Source organism: Amblyomma americanum, chromosome 3 (genome assembly GCF_052857255.1).
Source record: "Amblyomma americanum isolate KBUSLIRL-KWMA chromosome 3, ASM5285725v1, whole genome shotgun sequence".
NCBI lineage: Eukaryota > Metazoa > Arthropoda > Arachnida > Ixodida > Ixodidae > Amblyomma > Amblyomma americanum.
Window position 1 is genome coordinate 32,988,141 of NC_135499.1, and position 17,259 is coordinate 33,005,399.

The 17,259-nt window shown below is 46.6% G+C and overlaps 1 protein-coding gene across 1 annotated transcript in view; it reads left to right on the top strand.

Annotated features, from left to right (window-relative positions):
- LOC144124506 (proteasome adapter and scaffold protein ECM29) overlaps positions 1-17,259 on the top strand; it is a 409,805-nt gene that overhangs the window by 350,164 nt on the left and 42,382 nt on the right. The window contains 1 exon segment of the mRNA XM_077657223.1: positions 15,965-16,111. Coding sequence (XP_077513349.1) covers positions 15,965-16,111 — 147 coding nt within the window.

Below are 17,259 nucleotides of genomic sequence, written 5' to 3' on the forward strand. Positions count from 1 at the left end.
CGCCTGATACTGTGAAGAGAGGAAGGAGCATTTAGGCCTTCATACAATGTCAGGCCACCGGGTAGCAAGATGGAGCTACAATAAATGTTTTTCCTAGAACTCGCATCTCTGGAAACTTTCGTTCCCAGCAGTACATCGTGTTCACTCCAGTTCCAGTCCTGTTTTGAGTTCACACCGTATACGAGGCCATGGCAGTGTTTTTAAAGTACACAGATGCTATTAATTTTGTTTATGGGAAGCAGTTGTATTGACAGATGTCTTGTGTTACATAGTGGCACAGAAGGAAGCAGTTGGTAAGTTTCTTTGTGTTCCTTGTACCCTGACAAGCAAAGGCGTCTCAAGGTTTGTCACACTTGGTGCAGAATTTCAAAGGACAAGGTAGAACTGGGGCAATGCTGGTGCTTGCTGTGAACTGATGATCATACTGTGTGGTCATAACAGCTGCTGACTCCCACATACCTGTGCATGGCAATGAAAGTGAGGCTCAGAGGCATTGTGCATGAAGAGCTACAGAAGCTGCACTCCATTGGCCAACAAGCTAGAGTCGGAAATGCGTGGCGCGGTGCAACCACTGCGAACTCCCCAAGCAGACCAATACGTCATGAGCATCAGCAATGCCCTACACAGCCCTGCAATAGCGTTGCTAGTGTCCCACCCTGCTGCTGCTGCTGCTACTACACCCAAACCGTGCTGTGCTGCATGGCACAGTTTACTTCATCTCACAGGTTGTTTGCAGCATTGAAGATACCTCATCGAATCAGGGCCAAAGAAGCATTGTTGTGACTATTTTTCAAACAGTTATTGCAGTAATTGAAAAGGTAGTTTGTCATGTTGTTTTGAAAGTGTATTCAGCGTTTTATTCACCGGATAAAATGGCAGAGAAAGTCCGCGTGGGCACAGCACTGCGGAGGCTTGCTGCGAAGTAGTGCGCTGCCATTCGGAAACATGGCGTCTGCCGAGTTAGACCGAGTCTCCTGCCCACAGCAGCTGAACACTGATGCTCTTTCCTTCTCAGGGATGGAGCCACCAGTCGCAGGATAAGAGGCACGGAGGAGCACGTTTTGCAGTGCACAGCGTTCTGATTGGCTCAAATCCCCACAACCGTCACAGCTCTGCAAACAGCTTGTGAGATGGTGTACAGGCTACCTTTCAGAAATGCTCACGTGGCGCGCTTTCGACAATGAATCTCTGTGCTACCACTACAGAAAAGAAGGGCACATACTCCGTTACTGCCCACACCACAGGTTGGGTCTGTGAGGGCTTTCACCAGAATTGGTGCTGCAGCCATGCTACAGTGAACGGCCTCAATGCCAGTCCATGTAGTCTTCACCTCTGCACTCAGTTGTCAGTCGGCCAGTCCTAAAGTACACATCAGGAAGGCCATGTGGAAAACTAAGGATGGCAATCTTGTAGTGTGGGGCCGCTGCTGCTCAATATCCTGAACACCCTGTGGTCTGACATATGACATCCTGTCTGGGTCACCTCTCAATATCCCATTCTTGCACTTAGCTCAGTTCAGCGCAGAGATGAGCATCCTCACGAGGGCGAGACAGCATGAGGCCGTCTTCACCCTCACCTCATGAGGATTTCACTCGGTGAGGTGAGGGAGAATGGGCGCATGAAAAGTCGTGAGGGCAAGGGTGAGGGAGGAAAGACATGGTGAGGTGAGGGTGAGAAGATATGATGAGGTTGAGGCAAGATGCACTGTCTGACGGGGAGGGTGGTGGCCCGAACCGTACTCTGGGCTGACAAAAGGGAGGATTGTTGGGCCAGTTGGTTCATGATTCAAGACTGAAAACTGCGCGAAAAACGGGACAAGATAGAGAGGAGCAACACACACAGCACCAAACTTACAACTGAGTGTATTTCATGCGAAAGCGCAGTAAATACAGGAAGTACACATAAAATAAACTAAAAGAACACCATGATATAAGATTGATACTATTGCAGGTCAATATCTAAAAAGGCTATCTCTTTTCTCGATAAGCGAAGAGACGGCACGCTCAAGCACTTGTCACCTCTCGTGTGGATGACGAAAGCTTCATATAGTTCTCGTTTTTGTTGTCTTGCAAAGTGTTGCGCATGTACGCAAGCCAACAAAAACGAGAACTATACGAAGCTTTCGTCATCCACACGAGAGGTGACAAGTGCTTGAGCGTGCCGTCTCTTCGCTTATCGAGAAAAGAGATAGCCTTTTTAGATATTGACCTGCAATAGTATCAATCTTATATCATGGTGTTCTTTTAGTTTATTTTATGTGTACTTCCTGTATTTACTGCGCTTTCGCATGAAATACACTCAGTTGTAAGTTTGGTGCTGTGTGTGTTGCTTCTCAATATCCTGAACACCCTGTGGTCTGACATACGACATCCTGTCTGGGTCACCCCTCAATATCCCATTCTTGCACTTAGCTCAGTTCAGCGCAGAGATGAACATCCTCACGCTGTTTAATTCTCATGTTTTAAGCCTTGTTTCCTAGAACGAAGTCCGATTTCAGCTTAGTGAGGTTTCAAAGAACTGGCTGCAGCGCAAAATATGCTTCTACGAAATTACACGGTCAAATGAAAGCCTGATGGAGGCATTGGTGTGGAATTTTTTCATTCACGCTGTGAGTAGTTCAGTACAGTCATATCTTTTCTTCTATTTTCTATTTTCAGTCTTGAATCTGGGCTCACGTTTTTTGTCTTCAAACCGCTAGTTCTTAGGGGGAAGCTTCCCTGGGAAGACGTAGTTTCTGCAGTGTGGAGGTGCACGAGGCAAACATGAGAGACAGGGAGCCGCACACCTTCTATGTCATCGCGATGCGTTACACCGCTGATAATGCTGTGCCGAAAAAAGTGCTCTTTTAACTCAAAAAGCCTGCTTTTTTTAAAAATTTAGGTACTGGCTGGGCCGTGCGGGTGGCCGCCGGTCCAATGGGAACCATGGTACCGCAGTCAACATATTCATTACCAGCCCCGACTCTGTCAGATGATCAGAGTGTAGAGTAAAAACATGTAGAAATTATACCTGGCAAGGCTGTTTAATTCCCATGTTTTAAGCCTTGTTTCCTGGAACAAAGTCTGATTTCAGCTTAGTGAGGTTTCAAAGAACTGGCTGCAGTGCAAAACATGCTTCTACGAAATTACACGGTCAAATGAAAGCCTGAAGGAGGCATTGGTGTGGAATTTTTTTCATTCACACTGTGAGTAGTTCAGTACAGTCATATCTTTTCTTCTATTTTCTATTTTCTCTGGAATTGCGGTATAGGAAAGTGGTTCCGCAATGTGGATGGCAATGCTAACCACTGTAGTCTTACCGTGGAAATAAAGCAGCAGCTTAACCACCTTATTCTGAATCATTGCTTGCTACGCCTTGCATTGTGGGAGGTGCTAAAAAACAAAAAACTTGTTCTGCTGTCCAAATAACAGGAACATTTGTTGTTTTATTTCTGTCCCTGGTAAGATGTGTGACCACCTAATCGGGCGCCTGATTTTATGAACCAAATTTCTTGCAGGCACGGTAGGGAATTGACACTCAGCATTTGGTTAATGCGTAGACGTGAACGCAAAAAAATCACGGGTGGCTTAGCTTGAGGTTAACCACAGATTATTGTGTGCTAGCACCATTATGCCTGCCCAGACGGAAATTTACTGCTGGCTTTCTGCTGGGATCCTACTTGTTCCAGTAGTACTGGTTTATTAGCACATTGCCAGCAGCTACTGGAACCAGCAGCTGATTGACCAGTAGGTGATGGAACCAGCAGCTGCTGGAACCAGTAGGTGCTGGAGCCATTAGCTTCCATATAGCACCAAAACATAACATTTAATTTTGTTCAGATAACCCATTCGCTCAATATATTCTTTCGAACCTTACTGAAACATTTCTGAAACCTTTCTTAAATAGTGAAACTAACAGAAAACCAGTAAGCACCCTGCAGGAACCAGCACAACGAGCAGGGAACCAGTACAACCAGCAGAAAACCAGTATAAGCACCCTGCTCGAACCAGCGCAATCAGCAGAACCAGTACAAAACAGGTTCCCATTAACAAGTTTTCACCTGGGGGGTTTTGCCATGGTGCATCTTGATTTTCTATTTTGCTGGACCTGAACAGGCTTACTTTAGTTGATTTATCATATTGTGTAAGTTTGCGTGATATTGCGTCATTTTAGACACGTACTGCCGTAGAATTGGTCATCCTCTACATTCACAGATCCCTGGAAGTCCTGATTCCGCTCCTGGCGCAGATATGCAGCGGCTAAGCTATGCGCTACTGCCCTGCGATGGCAGGTGCTGCCATCGATGGGGCTTGCGGGACCCATTTTGTTCCTGAGAAATCTCTCGTGACTAATCGTTAATTGAACTGCCACAGTGGGCAGTTTGCGCACAATCCGGTGGGTAGCTTGTAATGACGCCACAACATCACGTGACCAAAGTGCCCATGTGCTATAAGCAGGCTTCGTAAAGACAGACTAATACTTTTTGGTGGATTGGAGTGCTGGGGCACTAAAATGGTAACCACAGAAATCGTTCACTCCAGACTCTGAGAGCTAGTTCTATCATTATTCAGGCCAAATGCTGCATTTAGCGACTTGTTTCATTTTCAAGTGGCCTGAATATTGTTTTATGTTAAGCGACAGCATAAGAGCCTCACTGCAGTGGAAAGCCGGCATCTCACTGGGGGAAGACACTAAATAAATAAAAAACTTCGTAGCTGGGGGAGCGGATCCGAACCCGAGGCAGCACTAAAAAATCAGTTTCGCTGGCCACTGCTTCAGACCTTTACACCATCGCCACAGGTTTTTTTAAGCATGGTATTTAGTACATTGAAAACATATTCTATTTACATTAAATTATTTACAAAGCTTTTAGGAAACGCCGCGAAATACATTGAAAAAAAAACAGAGCACTAGACGCGAGGTAAGGCTGAGCCCATGACCAAGAGGGAGTGCCGTTCCGGTTTCAAGTCGGTCAGTTCATACACTTCCCTCAGATGAACAGTCAGTTGGGAGGAATGTTAATACCCTGCCTGTACGAACTTTCAAGCTCTCGAACTCTGCTTGCAAGGTCACCTCTTCATCACATGCCCGTGTTCACACATGTTAGAGAGAGAGAGGGAAAGTAATTTTAATGAGAGAAAAGGAGGAGAGGTCAGCATGACCCTGGCCTGCTACTCCACACTGGGGAAAGGGGAGGAAAGGGAAAGAGCGAATGAAGGTTGATGATGGCATAATACAATGAGTTTCATGGCTGGCACTCTCATCGCGGTGAATAGACGCATGTGAAATTCATGTCTTGAACACACACCAACGCATGTCATTAACACACACTGGAGTAGGGGCTCCATGAAAACACAAATGTGCACACTCACGCATGATGTCAGACCATAAACCGTGTAAACTGTGTAAACCGTGTAGGCAGCGCACAAGCAGTCACAGACGGGTATCCAGGCCTGTTTCACATAAAAACCTGAGCACGGCCTTCGTCGCACACCACCAATCAGCACATTTCACTCTGGCACCTAAAAGAGTTTCTTCAGAGAGAGGGCAAGAGTCCAGTTGTCTCACGGTCGCTTCCAGTGTTCTCTCATCAGCGTAGTTGGGGCACTCACAAAGAAGGTGTCCAATAGTCTCTGGAGTGTGACACTGTACGCAATTTGGGCTTGTTCCTATTCCAGTCTTGTGAAGGTAATGTTTGCCGTAGGCAACGCCAAGCAGTAACCGGTGGAATAAAGTCCCTTGACATCGCATTACCCTAGAAGCCAGGTTAAATCGTGAGCCGGCGTCAAGCTTAGAGATGCGGCCTTGTTGATGGCTCGAATCGTTCCAGTGCAACTGCATTGCGGCGTGCATTAAATGCGCCAGCAAGGCTCCAATGTCAAATCTGGAAAAAACTATTTCAATGAAAGCCCCATCAGCATGTGCTAGCCGAGCCTCGGCATCAGCACGCTCGTTTCCCACTATGCCGCAATGGCTGGGTATCCACTGAAACTTTATGATATGGCTGCAGTGAAAAGCCTCAGCTAACAAAAGCACAATCTGTTGAACTAACCGCTCGCACGTCCTTGGTTTAACTTAAATTTGTATGACCTGTAGTTGTAGAATAGTCCGTTGGTGTGCTGACCAATATAACAGGTCAAATGTTTAGGGGAAGCCCCCAAGGTGTAGGCAACGCCAAGCCGTAACCGGTGGAATAAAGTCCCTTGACGTCGCGTTACCCTAGATGCATGCATTAGCCTGAAACGGGGACATAAGGCATTTCCTGGCACTATCACCGCTTCAGCTGAAAAGGTGGTCGTCACGGATCCATCCACAAAAACACACTGGGAGCCACCATACATAGATGCAATGTATGACAGTGCCAGCTGTTTCAGGCTGACTGTTGGGATGTGCGTTTTCTTTGTTATCCCTGGAATGGATGTACGTATATACGGTTTCGGTACTGCCCAAAGTGGTACCTCCGCAATGTAGTGTGGTATGTAGTTCGTAAGCTCTGCATTGCGGTGCATCCGGAGGGCTTTGGAAAAAGCTGAATCTGGACGCACAGCACTAATATTGGTCAGGGGCTGATGTTGACGATGTCAGGTCAGGTGTCACAAATGCACACAAGGTGGCTCCTGTTGAAAATAAATTCATGCTGGGCAGGCGCGAGCCCTGTAAAATTTGCCCCATGCAGAAGTTTTGCATGGCAAACCCAAGCATACTCTTGAAGCACAAGCCTGTGCGCTTTCAAGTGCTCGCAGGCCTGATAGTCTGAGCCCCGAGAGAACGGGTGCACTGTATCTGAGGAGACCGACCTCCAGCACCTGGTTCACGTGAAGTAAAGATCGCTCAGAGGAACCCCAGGATTTTACTGCCATACATCGTACAATGCTTGCAAAGCTGTCGAGCTTTTTCTTGAGCAAAGAAATGTGCTTCATCCAGGACAGGTCACAGTCTATCGTAGCACCTAAGAATTTGTGATGTGTTAGGTATGGAACATTGACCAGATACCACGCCAATAACTTGCGTGTGAAAGTCAAAATTATGCTTTTAGTTGGTGAAAGTTCAAGCCCCTGACGGCGCAAGTACGCAGACGTAATGGAAGCCGAACGCTGCAACCTTGCTTGCACTTGGGGACGCGTGACACTTGATGTCCATATGCAGATATCGTGTGCATAGGCGGACATCGAAACAGTGTTCGGTAGTTGTTTGAAAAAGACAATAAGCACGAGACTAAACAACATTGGACTGAGCACTCCTCCCTTAAGAACGCCACGAGCGATATGATCTGCCGTTTATTACTCAGAAGTACTGCCAGAAATTGCTGACTACAAAAAATTACTGGAGCTTCAAAACGACTGTTAGTGAGGGAGGGCCAGCAAATTTTTCGAACTGAGGGTGAGGGCGGGATAACTTTTCAAAATGAGGGCGAGGTTGAGGGAGGGCCATGGACTCAAAAGTGAGGGTGAGGGAGGAAAAGTAAAAATGCGGGTATTTGCCCACCTCTAGTTCAGCGGCCCAGTGACCTCCCAATCCAACATCTTCAACGATGCACTGAGAAGAAAGAGAACTGGTTTCTGCCGAAATCCCAGTCATCGCTAATTTCTCTGTAATGAATAGCAGGCTTGCAGCAGTGTGGAAAATAGTTATTACGCATCTGCATGTACTGCAGACCTACACAGAGGGAGACAGTGCTGTCAGTTGCAATTTGCTGCACTTGGATAGAGATTCAGGGTGTAGCTTTTGCCGGGTGCATTGCTGTGTTTGGTTAGGTGCTTAAAGGATGTGATCCTAGGATTGGGCTTTTCTTTGAGATAATTTCAGTGAGCAGTCATTGACCTTCAAGACCTCATGGTGACATTCTCAGCTGTTGACAAAGAAAAGAAGCCACACTGATCAGTTTCGTGCAGATATGGTGCCACCACTCATCAGCATGTTTGTTACAGTGGAGTACAAAAACGGTTGCGCAACCAATGGCATTGCCAAGGGAAACATGTTGCTTTAGCTCAGCCGTCAAGTCTCCGTGGCCTGAGGTATCAGTGAGCTTCACTTCCGGTAATAAACTTCTGCAGCAAATGCCATCAGGTTAGCTTCACTTCTGGTAATAAACTTCTGCAGCAAATGTCATCATTTTCCACCTACCCAACCAGCCATACTATTACGGGCCATTGATCTATCAAGAGCCCCTTTTAACCAGGTCGGCTTGACTTTCTCAGTGCATTTCCAGTGTTCGCTCTGGTTAACGGTACGTTGGCAGCAATTACCTCTAATGGTGCCGCCCCTGTGGTACAGTCGAACCTGGATCTTTCGAATTATTGTCGATATTGAACACACTGATCCCTTGAAAATCCTGTAAAAAGGTATAGGGAAGATGCACTTGTAAGACTGGCCTTCGTCTCCGGAATCTTCAGAGGCTGGCGCTTAACGAAGAAGACGACGACAAGCGCCGAACGCTCCGTCCTCCCTTGTGCGTGCTCTGGACTGACCGCTGCCTCTGGTCTGTACCAGGACTGTACCGCTGGTTGTTCGTGACGCATTGCTTTGCCAGGCGTTCCTTACTACACACTGTATATTATTTATTTAGGACGCTAAATGTGCCGCATGGCATAAAACGTGATGCCATTAATGAACGTTATTACGTTAATAGGTTACAAAAAGGCATGGAGTCCAGTAAGGTGTAAAAAGTCATATAATCCTCAGGCATAAATGTTTCTCGTTATCCACAAGTTGAAATCGGAGTCATTGTTTGAGGACAGGCCTGCCTCCTGCAGAACGCGAGCGCACACCAGCGAAGTTCCTGGGCAAGTCCACAATAGGTGGTGAACAGTGGTGTCAGAAGCGGGTGTGTCGCAGTGAGGGCATTTTTCTGGCGCAGGAATCTTCTCACTTTGCCACTGGTGGCGAACTGCAGGCGTAACGGCCACTCCGACACGCAGCCGCCTCAGAGAGACCTCCTCCATCCGTGATAGGTTGGGAGGAAGGGGGTAGGTACACGGGGGAATAAGAGCACGTGTACGCCGCCTGAGGGAAGCTGAAGATGTTAAATGTGTCAGAAGTGGATCTGGTGGCAAAGAGGCAGGAGGTGTTTGCGGTACGTCCGCTAAACGAGATGACATGTCAGATGCGATGCTATCACATCTGTGCGTGCTTGAAGCCAGTGTATGAGTATAGGGACCGGGTAAGATTTGCAAGCAGCATGTATGTCCTGGGAAACCCAAAGGGTACCACGCACTTTCTTTAGGTGCTTGAGAGCTTCTTGGGAATGAGTGAATAGGTGTACCTGGTTATAAGGAGGGTCATCAGGTAAAGCTGCTATGGCATTTAAAATCGCTTGGAGCTCCAAGGGAAGAGGTGATTAATTTTCACTACAGTAGGTCTGGCAGCTGTAGAGTTGAGGGTGTGTCGGGCTTATAAAAGCAGTTGATCCCCCCGTTGAGGTTATGGCGACATCTGTGTAAAGGATGCAGTCATCATGTTGGGTAGAAAAAGTTGATGGTAATGGCTGAGAGGAGAACTCCGACTTCTTGTGACAAGCTGGCTTGTTTGATGTAATGTGGCAGTAGTCCCATGGAGGTGGTTGAGGCTCGAACATTGGACGAAAAGAAACTTTCCGTGCTCTGTTGGTTTGTTGCTGGGTAATTAAATCTTCCAGTGTGTTGAGCTGCGCATACTCCTGCAGCAGACAAATAGGAGTTGCTTGGGGTAGGCCAGTAATGACTCGCATGGCTTCGTGGTTGAGTGCTTCGAGTGTAGACCACTGTCGTTTCGTAAGTTGTTGAAACTGAGCCTGGTATAGGAGCCGAGGTTGAAAGACAGCACGAACAAGTCGACGAGCTGTATCGGAGCGGGCACCTCCAGAGCGATTGGCTATTCTGCGGATGAGGCCAAGTGTGTTTATAGCACCCTTGCGCATAGCTGATAACCAAGCCGTGCCTTTGCCTGAAGAATGAGCATGCAGACCCAATACATTGGTATGTTCCACTTCAGGAAGAGGTGCGTTGTCAATAGTGAGCACGAACGGAGTGGCTTTGAAAATACGGCGGCCAGCTTTATTGCCCACATGAACGTAACAGGATTTGGAGAGGTTGAGGGAGAGGCCAGTGTTGGCGAGAAAGTTGTGTAGAAGATTGAGGGCATTTTGCAGAGAGTCTTGCTGCACTTGAGCTGAGCGATTTGTGGACCAGAGAGTGATATCGTCTGCATATGTCAGAACTTGAACATTAGGAAGGGTGGAAAGACTGTGTATCAGAGGAATGAATGCGATGTTAAATAGAGTTGGGGCTAAAACTGAGCCCTGCGGTACTCCGCGATTAGAAATGAAGCGGCCTGTAGGTTTACCATTAACACGGATAGCAAATGTCCTTTGTGAGAAAAAAGCATGAATTGCTCGACGTATCTGCAAGGGCATGCCAAGTGATGACATAGTGTTGAGAATGGCTTCGTGAAGAATGTTGTCGTAGGCCTTCGTGATATCTGTTGCCAGGACTGTACGAACGAGACGGCTGTAAGGTGAACGACGTATCACGTCGTTGGCAAAGTGGTCAAGACCATCTTCAGCTCCGTATCCTGGTCGGAAACCAATTTGGGAAGACGAATATTTCTGATGATGGTCGAGCCACCAGGAGAGTCGAGTGGCAAGCAGTTTTTCATACAACTTGCAAATAGTTGGGGTAAGAGATATCGGTCGTAGGGCCCCAAGAGTTGTGGGTGATTTTCCAGGCTTTGGTATTGGAACTACCACTGAATGTTTCCAATCTGGTGGCACCTCACTGGATGTCCAGATTTCGTTAAAAATTTTGAGAAGTGAAGTCAATGCTTCACCGTCCAGATTCCGGAATAGGGCATAAGGTACACCGTCATAACCAGGTGCAGTGTTGGGGCGTGTGTCTTCAATTGCAGCTATAAGCTCAGCCATGGTGAACGGGCATGTTATCTTATCCTCTGGCTCATGTTTGTAACTGATCGGAAGAGCTGCAGGTGAACAGTCATAATTCGAAAAAAACTGAAGGGCAGCTTGCGAGTCAAATTCATCTGGAGAAAGACGAATACTTTCGGCATAGTCTTTGACGGATGGCTTGCGTTCCATGGAATGAAATACACGCCACAAGTGGCAATTGCCGACAGGAGTACTGAGTTGAGAACACCACTCTGTCCAGCGCTTGTGCAGAAGGCGTTTAGAATACCGACGGGCTTTAGCGGTGACTCTATGAAGTTCCGTTCGTGCATTCTGGTCTGAAGAATGCTGAATGATGTACACGCCCAGCTGTTTGCACCTTGCCCAGAGATTAAGGAGGTGAAAGTCAGGATTTGGTTGGTCTTCGTTGACAGTGGAAGAAACTGTGTTCTGAGTTAAGACAAGCATAAATGTAGAAAGTGCTGAGGCAGGAGTTATTGAGGCGAGGCGACCATCCGTGCGAAGACTGTCCCAAGAAGTTACATGAACCTTCCGGCGAATTTTACGCAATGTACTTAAAGCAAAGTCAATTAGGATGGGGGAGTGATCACTGCCCCAGGTGTCTGCGTCACAAGACCAGTGAGTATTGCCGGGACCCAGCCACCATGTAAGGTCCGGAGTTGATGGAGGAGCACGCGGGCGGGTATAATTAGAGGTGTTGTTCAGAAGTGTAAACGACTGGTCAAAAAACGTGCCGTAAATCTGATCTCCACGTTTAGAGTTATGGGTGTAACCCCAGGCTGTATGTGGCCCATTAAAATCTCCTCCAACTAGTATGGGTACACCTGGGTAAGAGGTGCGCATATGTGTAAGCCATCCAAGGTTGAGTGTAGAGGATTGGGGTCGGCCGTAAAAAGAAACCAATAGTACTGAAGTACGTTGCGGCTTAGTGAGAATGGCAATTACTTCTTGTCGGGTATTGCACCAACGAGACAGGTCGACGGGAGAATGTGGTGTCGAACAATGAACATATATAGCTGCTTTACCAGGAGCAAGACCACTACGGCGGTCGGGTATTGATGGATTGTGATATGCACAATAACCAGAGAGAGGAAGGATGGCATTATGCTCCTGGAGAAGGAAAGCCCAAGCAGAGAGTTTGCCTTCTTGAATGCGCAGCTTCAATTCAGGGAGCTTATTAGTAAGACCCCGACAGTTTCATTGCACGACATGGGAAGTAGCGTTAGTAGCCATTCGCTTGCAGAACAGATGCAATCATCTGAGGGAGTTGCTGCAATAGGATAATGAGGGATGGCTTTGAAGATGTTGTTACAGATTGCTCTGATTGGTCATATTTTGAGTCTGAACGACTGTGTACATTGGACAAAGGAGGCACTTGGCAAACAGGCTGAACTGGCGGTATATGCGGACGTTGTAGTAAGAGAGAGCGACGTCGGCAGAGCTGATCAAGTTGTTGGCGAACGTTGGCGATCGCGTCATCGATGGCAGAGATCTCATCAGGCATAGAGGAGGTTATTGGAGGAAATTCATCTTCTTTTTTCCGCTGGGTATGGGAACCTGTCTTTACAACAGAGGCATAGGAAGGGCAGATACCGGAAGGTGTAGGCAAAGATGCTGGCGGTTTTTCAGTATCTGCCTCATCTGTGTCTGTCGACAGAGCAGCAAAACGGTTGGAGATCTTGACTCCAGCCTGAGTAGGCGCAGCAAGCGGACGACGTTTCTTTCGAGGGAATTTAGAATAAGTGATGTCGTGGTCATTTGTCTTAAAGAATGGGCACCTGAATGAGGGAAGACCGTCTGCTGGTGGTTTGGGCAGAGTGTCTTGGGATGCAGGGCACCACTTTTTGATGTGACCTTGTCGCAGGCACCGATAGCAGTAGAATAGTGCAGGACGGAAAGGCTTTGGGTGAACGATTCGTCCATTGTAGAAGAATCGGGTAGGAAGTTTTAATGGCCCCATAAGCAGGAGAAGAAATGTGCCTCGGTTGCCTAGTCGGCGGGCATTAAGCACTGAGTGAGTGTCGGAGTAGAGATCCGTCATCACTTCCTTCGGAGGCGCATTAGGTTCGAGGTCATAAATGACACATCTTTGTAAGCCGGGTCCAGATGCTAGATAGGCCTGTACAGGTACATACTGTGACTCGCTGATATATAATTTGTCAATGCCACAAATCTTTTCAGCATCGGCAAGTGACACTACTTGAACGGTGACAGAATTGGAGGGACGGTGGTAAATAAAGCCGCGGTACCCTGAGATGCCCAGTGCACGGTCAATGAGCTGCTGCACCGATCTTGAAGGAACTGACGTTATGTTGTGTTGCGCGGTAGGCTTAATGTGCACTCGGAAGGAGCGATCAAGTGTCGGGAGTGGATAGTTTGATGGTGTCGTCTTTGAAGGGGTAAGATAGGTTGGAGTGGCCTTCACACTGTATATCAAACTACAATTTTGTTGGACATCTCAAACTACGCGCCAAGCCCCTGCAGTGAACGCTTCTCCTAACGGTGCACAGAGACTGGTTGGCTATGCGGCCTTGGGCACCTGCTGAGAGCGCAAGCGCTATGAAACTGCCTCATTGAGCTGTGAATTCGCAACTAGGTGAACGTGGGGTGTGCTTGAGGGCGGCGCCTTGTGCTCATTTTCCACACGAAATCGCTGTTATACAGTGATGCCAACCTAACTAGCTAAAGCCTTGCGGCAGCCCTCGCACAGTGTCCTTCACTTCCGAAGGCATTGCGGAAACCAAATGTGCATTAGTAGTAATAAGTGATTATTTGTAGTGTACTGGTAACAGGCATAGGCATCTTATGATGGGCAGTGGACAGTTCCAAAGCAGCGTCAGTAGTGGCTTTGATGTAAAGCAGGTAGACCTAGCAATGCCTTGCAAGCAGTACACTGCCAGGACATTGGTGGGTGGGCCATCACTGTAGGAGATGCCTCTCTAGCCTAGCTGCAGTGTATTCATGCTTTTGTATTACAGGTAAGCTCATCTAATGCTGTGTTTTAAATCTCAAACTATTTTGCAATCCCCTTTGAGTTCAATATATCCGGGTTTGACTGTACCTCTGTTGAAGTTGTTCACTTCATCATGCATGGTATTGTGATTCATCAGTTTGTTCTGCAGCTGCTTTAAGAGGGGGCACATTTGATGAAAATTGTTTTGCTTGTTAGAAATGCTTAAGTGCACAAGGTTTCAGCACTGTATCTAACAAACTTTTTGTTTTACAAATTTTCTCTCTTCTGCACCTTTCAGAAGGCTTGCAGATTAGACTAAATGTGATTTGACTGGATTGTACGCTGCACATCATTTCTTTTTTCCCCAACACAAAAGTTTTAATCGTCATTTTTTGCAGTGCAGTCGCCGTAGATATATGGACTGGAAAAACAGTATCATACCAAGAATTCGCCATTTATCAACATACAAAATAAAAAAATTGTATTCTACATAGCGCAGGGAGTGCAACAAACAAACTGTGCCAAAATAGACCAGACAGTCTTGAAGAAATCGGCTCCACAACGTGAGCAACAGCCCATCAATAACAAAGCTTTCAAAGTTGAGCACCATGTTTGCTTCTCTAGGAGGCACCAGCTGTTGGTGTCCTTTTAAGGCCTTTAATGGCTCATACTCCCGGTCGAGATCCTGTCCATCTGTTACATCGCCAGCCGGAAGTCACGACAACGGAAGTGACGTCATACCGTCCATCCGTCGTTACGCTCTTCAACTCGATATGAAAAAAAAAAAAGCCTTTGTGCACGATGAGATTCGAACCACCATCCTTCCATTCCGTAGCCGAGCGTGTTAACGACTACGCTACTTCCTGCCAACGCATATGTAGTTCTCCTTGTCTAGGATGCTGGAGAGTGTTTGCAGAAAGGCATTGAATAAGACAGATGCCTCCCTCCAGTGTCTCCAGCATTTAAGATTCACAAACAATTGTGTACTTAATTAAAACCTTAACCACACATCAGTGACACAAGTAGCAACACCAAGCAAAAGGCTTTCGCCTCACCGCACTTTAGGTCAACAAAGTGGCCCCCTGAATTTTGAATACAGCATTGCTTGGCTGCCTTACCGATTGCCTGGTTTTGATTACTCTTTTTTCCACTTGGCATATTTTTTGCTGCTTTTAGCAGATTGTTGCGTGTTAACAAGAGCACCCAAAGCTCTCTTGCTCTTCCAAAATGTCCATCATGAGCTTACCGTCACTGACCAAGTCACTTGCCGCAGAAGTTTTACCAGCGGAGCCTTATGTGCCCAGAAATTCGTTATGATGCTCTACGCAATGTGTTCACTTGTAGCAGCAGCCTGCAGAGAAGTCTTTTTACTATTTTGGTCGTTGGCGGCTTTTGCTTGCGACTGCTGTAACAATATGCCGCTTTGTACTTCTTTTCTGCCGAATGTTGCCGAACTCTCCAGTGTCTCCAAAGTCCGAACTCAAAACAGTACAATGTGAGATGAGCAAGCGTAGCTATTCGAACACAACCTTTACTTTTTCTTTTTTGATTCTCTGTGTAGAATAGAGTTGAGACACCACTTCTGAAGATGAAGGAACAAGGTTTCTTCAGTCACACTGCAGCAAAGGCAGCTGGGTTCAAAAAATTCTTATTTTTCGGCCATTTCAAGCACCACCATGGTTGGTAATGCAATTTTTTTTAGTGCTCGCTGGTAGATTTTTGCAGTGAAACTTAGAGACAGCACAGAAAGAGAGTGATACGCGCTGGTACTTTAATTTTTATAAAACCGAATTTTTCGCCATTTGTCACGATTGAAAGCCACGTCCCCCCCTTGAGCTGAGCTAGAAACGGCACTTACATCAATGCTTGCATAGCAATTCATGACTTAGCGGCACAAGTCACCGAAACACAATTGTCTGCCACCATCAAATGGATAGACTAACTGAGCAGCTCAATGGGACCATCACTTAAACGATTGCTCTGTTTCTGGACTTTCTCAGTACCGGATTGTCATTTTGTTCTTCTAAACGCAGCCATAGTGCTACCAACTGTGATGCTACTGCCTTGCAAGATTTTGGCCTTTTGTGGCTGTGATTTCAGTTGTTGAGGACTTGTGGCATGTATAAATGATGCAGGTGTCGGAGGCTCTGCTACGGGAGTGTCGGCGTGAGAACCGTGCATACCGGGAGTCGGCGATGCACCAGCTGGCAGAACTGCTAGAGGCCCAGCAGCTGGACTTATTCGGGCCACTGCTAGATGTCCTCGAGGGTCCCCTGCTACAGGTGAGCCCCTCTTGATACTGCTGAGGTGCACTGAGTGTTATGTACTGTACAAAAAAGGCAGTGCCTGGAGTATGCGTTAAAACGATTGGCACCTGCTTCTGTAGTGTAGCTTGCAAATCTATTCACTGTTGCTATTACCGTCACAAGAAGACTAGTTTTGTGCCCTGCAATAAAATTTGAAGCAGCTGTGTATGTGCTGCATGCTTACAATAGCTGTGAAAGAAGGAGGGAGCAGTGGCGGAGCTCAGGTCTTAGCGTCTGGCTGATCAGCCGGAAGCAACGGGCTGGTGTGGCAATCACCTCAGATGCTGTATATTCAGCTTCATTGTGATGCGTATGCTGTACCATTATCCTGCCTTAAATATTTCTGACATATCACCCACTACCCCAATACTATTTTAAGTGGGGATGGCTCAAAGGGACGTTTTACTGAGTGAAAAACCACTCGAAACACAGTTTCACAAAAGGAACCAAACAGAATGCTAGCATAATATATTTTAGGTATCGCATTAAAAAATTTGAAATGAAAATATCATGCACAGGCATCATTATTCATTTTCATCAACAAATCGGTCTAAAGTAGTAGACAGTGCTGGTTCTGGGGTGTTGCTGTAGAACCACTGGCGTCCAGTCTGGCGGTCCATAGTTAGTTGCGCTCACGTACACTTATGTTGATTTTATTTTTAAATTTCTCTTTTAAACATATTTCAGCATGAGCATCAGGAGCTCACAGCCAGTGTTTGTTATGCTAAGTTCATATGATGAAGAGATTTTGCACCAACTGTATAATAATCCATCAGTCAGAACATTTTTATGCCTCTGAGGCAAATTTTTGCATGGAAATAAGGGCAAAACTATTTTATTTTCATTATGAAATAGATGGACACTATATAACTCGATCGATTCAACCATTTCAGATATCTAGCCGTCACGGTAACTTCAAATCTAAACTGACACACACATAAATAACATATGCTCAAAGGCCGAAACAAAACTGTGGTTGATAAGAAGAAAACTGAAGCTTGCGTCCACGAAAGCAAAACTAACAGCCTATCTCGCGCTGGTATGACTGACACTGGAATATGCGAGCGTCATATGGGATCCGCACCAGAGAAACCAAGTTGACAGAATTGAAAAAGTTCAGAGAA